A 6,593-nucleotide genomic window follows, 5' to 3' on the forward strand; every position below is an offset into this window, starting at 1 on the left:
TGGACTAATTAATTGGTTAAAAAAAAAGTTGGAGGCACTTTCTGTGGGTCTAAGAGAAAAACGTGCCAGACGAAGAGTCAAGAGTGTTCAGCAGCTGAGGACGAGTAGGAGGTAAATGTGAGAAAAGTTACAGAGGCTGTGACGGATCAAGAGTACGGCGATGATGGTGGAATGGGCGGGGCGGGGGTCAGGGAGGTCAGGGGGGGTGAGGCGAGTCATACAAACAGGTGAATACGACAGATGTCAGCGTTTCGTGTCGCGACAGTCTGAGACACAGTTGAGTTGAAGGACTACGTACAGTTCCACGTGTGAAGTCTTGTTTTTTTTTTTTTTTGATCACATGGACAAATTAGAAATAGACACCAGTCCTGTCTCGCCTGGTCGTCCAACAACAAAGGAAAAAGACGTCATCTGAGACGTTCAGTGTCTTCTTTACAGACAAAAATAATAACACATGTCTACGTCCACAGCCAGGGATTCAGAAGAAAATAAAAAAAGACTAATGCAGTAATGTCGTTGAAGAGATTTCTTATTTCTAAAAGTCCAAGGGAAAAGGATACGGCTTGGCTTAAAAATTCAACGAGCGAAAGATTTACAGGCTGTAGACGCTGTATTGACCGGAGGTTCCACGTCTCTGGCTTCTGACGCTGTAATATTTTTGGAGTTTATCGGCCACGATAGCATTTCAGCGAAGGGACATCAGTACAATTATGAATGCTTTAGGCAAGATTCTTTTCACTTTGACAGTGGCTATGGATCAAACTGCAGCTCACTTCTCAGAGATATACACTTTTTCTTGTCGTTAAATTTGTCCCACACAATTCTCTAGTGCCAGGCCCTGAAATATGGCTGGGAAAAACCCAAACATTTAACTTCACTGGGAAAAATCTGAAATAAACTGAGAGAAAGAAAAGTAAATCTTAGGTAAAAGTCCAAGGAGAGAGAAACTTGATCTCAGAGCTTCTTCAATTGATATGCGACAACTATTGTTTGATTTTTTTTAAGAATCAAAATGCTGAAAAGTTTAAAGATATATTTTTCACCATCATCAGATTTTCATCAACCCGTCAATGGGAAGTTTTTTAGGCATCATCAGATTTTCATCAACCCGTCAAGTTGTTCTGTTCAAATTACCAAAGGTTTGGCACAGGGGCCCAGTGGGCACCAATGTGGTAAAAGCTCTGCTCACTTTCTGTTTCAGCTTGATATGTTAGATACGCAGTAAGTATAATTGTAAGTATTCAAATTTACATCTCATTTATGAAATATTTTTATCTTTTTATGGAGTATTTATCGTCCTGTTTACCCCATATTTTTATACCAAAACTTGTCCTTTATTTTTAATTTCTCCATCAACGAACCGCGTCACTCCGTCCTGTTTCCCTTTTCTCCGTCCTGACGAACTCCACCCGTGTCCACTTCTGCCTGTGTTTCGCTGCACGCCGCTCATCTACCTGTAACTTTTCAATCTGGTGGTCATAATGGAGGAATGAAAAGGAGTTTATAAACTGAAGTGCTCATCAAATCTGCTGTAATGAAATCTTATCAATGTGTCCCTGTGCTATATTATTTGCATATAAATGACATAATATAATAACTTCCTCTCTGTGTGTGTGTGTGTGTGTGTGTGTGGCCTCTACCTGGGAGGAGTAAATATTTCTCTGGCTGCTTTGTGTCGCTGGAAATGACACGAGAAAACGAGACGCTAATTGAAGAGAGGAAAACATCTTTATGTGACGACTGACATTCAATTATGTCCCCGGGATCAGATTAGGCGCTGGCCCCGGAAATGTTTGAAAACAACATTTTGCAGAGAGACAACTCTGAAGGCAGCGAAGGATGTAATTTGAATAGCTGTTTGAGGCCCGCGCTGAATGGCACCGCTCTGAATGGAATCACTGTGTTACGACCTGCCAGTAATTGGATGTCCAGAGTGAAGTGTTGACAGGGAAAGGGAGGTGAGGCTGACAGAAAAATAGAAAGACAAACAACATGGCAGGGTAAACAACGGAGAGGGGAAAATAATAGAAAATGAAAACGAGCAGAAAAAAAAAAAAAAAAACGACGCAACTCACGGGCCGAAGGCGAAACAAGCAAAGGTCGGCGTGTGAATCACAACTATTTAAATGGAGGAAATTAATGTAGCTTCACCCCCCCTCCACCACCCCACCCCAAAGAGTAAAACCTGTTGGAGCAGGAGTTGACTTTCATCAGGATTTACAGGCGTGAAAACACTCCAAGCCAAATAAGCGATTAGTCAGGCTGAGCTCCCAGCGCTGACAGGGTTAACACACAGCAGAGAAATATTTGCTCACTTTTACTTTTGGCCATCATTACCTCCTGTTATGGTGTTTTTCTTTTTTTTTTTTTTTGACAATTCACAAATTTCGTGAGGCCCTACCTTCCTGACAGAACCAGAATGAGGAGACAAACACATGGACTGACCGTGGCCTTTCTCTGATTGGCTGGATACACGGACTAAATTATTGGATTGGCCGTCATGTTCAGGAACAACTGGACACACGGACTGGCAGAACCCAGGACCAGATCACCGACTGTTCCACAGGTGTTACAACAACTAAAAATAGTCACGATTGGCAGTTTGCGTCTGTTAGCATGCGCTAATGCTCGGCTGTAAATTTTCTTCAAAAGTCAGAAAAACATGGTATAAAAACACATGGTTTTCAATATTTTCTCCCCCCCCCCCCCCCCCCCGGGGACAGAAATGTTTTCACATTCATATCATTCAGGCATGACAGCAGTGGTACACGTATGTTCCATTGGAAGCCCCTCATGCCCCCACCGGGGGGCCCGCCCCACTATTTGAGAAGCACTGCGCTAACGTCTCAGCAGGGGGGGGGTGGGGGGGGGGGGGGGGTTGGCGGGATTGGCCCCCTCTATCGATTGCTCCCCCCCCCCCCCCCCCATTCAGTGACAGCTCCCAGATTGGCCGCGGAGCATTAGAGTCAGAAAGTCACACAGCCATTAGCCGTCTGTCCTCTCTGGTTACGAGCTGCTCGCACGTGGATACTACATAGACAAAAATAGATTACAATGATTAGTGTGAGCGCGTGTGTGTGTGTGTGTGTGTGTGTGTGTGTGTGTGTGTGCATGTCTTGGGACTGTGATCACTCCATCACTGTCCCGTAACAGCAACCCAATAACCTCGGCGCTGGCCTTTCATTTTTCTTACTCAGTGCGTCATTAGCTCTGGGGTCGTTCTCTGCTCATCACAAATCTGGATGAATAAAAACCAAAACTAAACACATCTCTGCTCATCACAAATCTGGATGAATGGAAAACAAAACTAAACACAAAAAACCCCCCAAAAACCCAGAACATGTTGTTTGCTCTACAATCGAACTCAAAAACATAGGAACTTTTTCAGAAAAGCCTTGAGAGTCTTTCACGGAGCGCCACTTATTACCAGGAATGGGAACTTGAACCCAACATTTAAAGTTCATGTTCTTTTAAGAGCCCTACAAACATAACCTTCTTAGATTTTCAAATGGTTTGGTCATTTTTCCAAAAAAACTATTTTTTTAATTTTAAAGTTTTAAAAGATCCAGTGTTAAATAAGCCTCAAGATGAGGGAGAACTTTTATCCTTTCTGGTCTAATGGTAAAGGTTCTGCAGGAGCGCTGTTCTGGGTGAAGTCTGGAATTAAAGCCTAACAACTGCACTACCCACTGAGCCACTGATCTAACACTTCGAATGAAAAACTGTAATTCCAACATTAAATACACAGTATTTTCAATCTCTGATCTTCTCATCGACGTGATCTGCTGCGTTCAGAGAAGGTTCTGGTGAAGATGAAGTCCTTTTGGAACATTGTTGTGACGTGGACTTGTTCATTCTGATCAGATTCTGATGATGGAGCTTTTCCTCCCCTCACATCAAGAGGACGACGTGCAGCGTCCAACTTGTGAAGATAGCTCTATGCCGTGGGTAATATTAGCTGTCAGAAATTACAGCCTGCCATTGATCCAGCAGCGCGGCACAGAAATATAACGCAGCGCGGCAAGACGTGTCTGAAGGCAAAGTGGGGAGAAAAACAGGGAGCTGGAATAAATGTCCATATCAAGACGGGATTTTACGCCTCGGAGAAAGCACTGGAGGGAAAATCAAACTGATTTCAATGTGACAAAATTGATTTTCCAATTTTCTCCGGATTGCTTTCCGTCTCCCTGAGACGACGGGGGAGGTGTCCATCCAAAGACACTTAAAACTTCACCTGACTCGCATCTTAAAGATTCAGAAAAAAAAAAAATGCAATGTTTGGCATTCTTGTTTATTTGTCTTCTCGCTCTTTTGACTTTGTTTTTTCTGTGTGAGGAAACGACGACAGTCAAAACATTCCTGTGATGTTGTGAGCTAGCTATGCTAATTTTGCAGCGCAGTTGTTTGATTGCTATAGAGTTAAGGGAGCGATAACTTGAGCTGCACCTGCGAGTGGAAAGTCAGTCAAATGAGTGGCGTTCCGAGGCCGATCAAACAGGTATGTTTCGAAAAGGTAAAGTTTTAATATTGACAAGTTAACAACAGACTCTAACACTGGTGCGCGGCCTGTCATTATTGAGCTCTCAAACCTTTTATTTGCTCAATCAAAACTAGAACTGACGACAACTTTGCCGGAATCTTTGAGTGGCTTATTTAACTCACTGCCTGCACTCAAAACAAACAGTTTAGACTATTTTATTTTATGGTCGTCCACGGGATGACAAACAGCCCAGTCGCGGTGACTCCGATCTCAGGTCTGCGTCAGTCAAAGGAGGAAAATAAAAATATAAAGCAAAAGGCCGTATCTGCCTCTTCAGATTTATCGAGGCCACAAACCAACATGCCATTTGGCTGTATGCCTCGGTCCGAAGGCATTCAACTGCATATTCGAACCCCAGCCTGTTATTGGCTGCAGTAAATCCTGGCTGCGGGGAGAAGGGCTTGGAATTTCCCCGGAATTGATAAGCTGAAACCTCTCGCTCTTCTATTATAGAGGAGGGGGGGACCACAACAGGCATCGCACTTCTCCTGGTTGATTGAGTCTCTAAATCAACACACACACAAAAAAAACCCAAAAAAAAAAAGAAAACCAGCGCCCACTCTGTGCTCTCCCAGCATTGATTACATCTCATTTCAATTACGTCTCGATTAGACAGTTTACTGTAGCTCTGGGAGCGTCTCGTCAGGGCAGTTAGCTGCCACGCTTCCAGTAGTTCCGGATGGGAGGTTTTCAGCTAGGCTTGTTGGACACCACCCGAGCCGACGCGGGAGTGTGTATCACCTCAATTAAACTATGCGCTAAGTGTCTGACAACGGCTAATATTCCTTTTCCACCAGCGGATCCAATCGATGCCTCGGTATTCGTCATCCCCCTGAAAAAGCAATCATCCTGCTGTCTCGCTCCACTCAGATGTGGAAATGGAGAGACACTCAGCAGGCACGCCAGAACGTGTCGGAATCGTGTCACATGCACTTCCCTTATTAAAGCCACAGGTGATGATTGGTGCTTAACAGCCCTGAAAGTGCTTAGATTTCAAAGTTTGGCTCTAAATGTGCTTCAATCAGTCACAACAGGCTGGAAAAAATGCTTTAGAAACCAACAGTATTAATAGGGCAGATGAACAGTTGTTTATTTTTTAAAAAGGGAGTTAAAAAAAGGTTAAATGTTTGAGGAAGAATTGCTGAAAATAAAAAAAAAGGAATTGGTCTGATTTAGCTCAACGCTAACTCAAAACCAAAAGGGTTTCTTGAAATAGGGAGACTTTTCCAAAAGATGATCAAAAATGAACCAGGCATAAAAAACAAAACGTGTTTTAAATAGCCAAACCTTTTAGCCGAACGTTTAAGACTGAAAAATGAGTCTCAAAGTGCTTGAATTTGACCTGGAATAGTTTGGATGAGGCTACAACAAGGAGATGCTAACATCTTGCTAGCCAGAAAACTCAAACACACAGGTGGATCGGTGGAGCTAGCCTACCTCTCTGTCCAGTAACTTCGGGGAGATGACGGTGACGATGTCGCCTTTCTCTGCGTCGATGTAGAACATGTTAGGAGACGGTTTGTCGGGCGACTGTTTGACGATGTTGTAGCGCAACGCTGCGTTGTCTGTGGCGGGGTCGTCGGCGTCGAACGCGGTCATTCTCATGACGGTGGTTCCTGGAAGAAACCGGAAATGAAAGACAGGAATTAAATCACAACTGTTTTTTACAATTTCTTATTTTTTTTTAAATTGAGGTAGAGAACTTTTTTGGAGTATGTTTTTCCCCCATATCCCAACATCAGGCTCAACACGCTGAAGTTATCACTGTCCTACGTGACGTTTGTGTTTCTTGTTTCCACTTGTGAAACTGGAGCAGCCCTGGATGCAGATTTCCAGAAGGAGTGCAATTTCAAATTATAACTGGCCAGACAGCCACTTAAAAAGTTTGCTCTTCCTTTAAATGTTTTTTTTTTTTTTTGCCAGGAGTCAGCTGTAACAGCAGGGTGCTGTTTTCATTTCATAATGGGAACAAAAATGGAAAGCCTGGCTGCTGCTGCTGCTGCTGCTGCTGCTGCTGCTGCTGCTGCTGCTGCTGCTGCTGCTGCTGCTGCTG

The 6,593-nt window shown here is 43.7% G+C and overlaps 1 protein-coding gene across 1 annotated transcript in view; it reads right to left on the reverse strand.

Moving 5' to 3' along the window:
- Positions 1-6,593, reverse strand: part of cdh13 (cadherin 13, H-cadherin (heart)) — a 222,021-nt gene that overhangs the window by 76,142 nt on the left and 139,286 nt on the right. Inside the window, exon 9 of the mRNA XM_025056314.1 lies at positions 5,978-6,156. Coding sequence (XP_024912082.1) covers positions 5,978-6,156 — 179 coding nt within the window. The remainder of the gene's footprint in view (positions 1-5,977; positions 6,157-6,593) is intronic.

The sequence above is a fragment of the Cynoglossus semilaevis genome, chromosome 6, assembly GCF_000523025.1.
Source record: "Cynoglossus semilaevis isolate Cse_v1.0 chromosome 6, Cse_v1.0, whole genome shotgun sequence".
NCBI lineage: Eukaryota > Metazoa > Chordata > Actinopteri > Pleuronectiformes > Cynoglossidae > Cynoglossus > Cynoglossus semilaevis.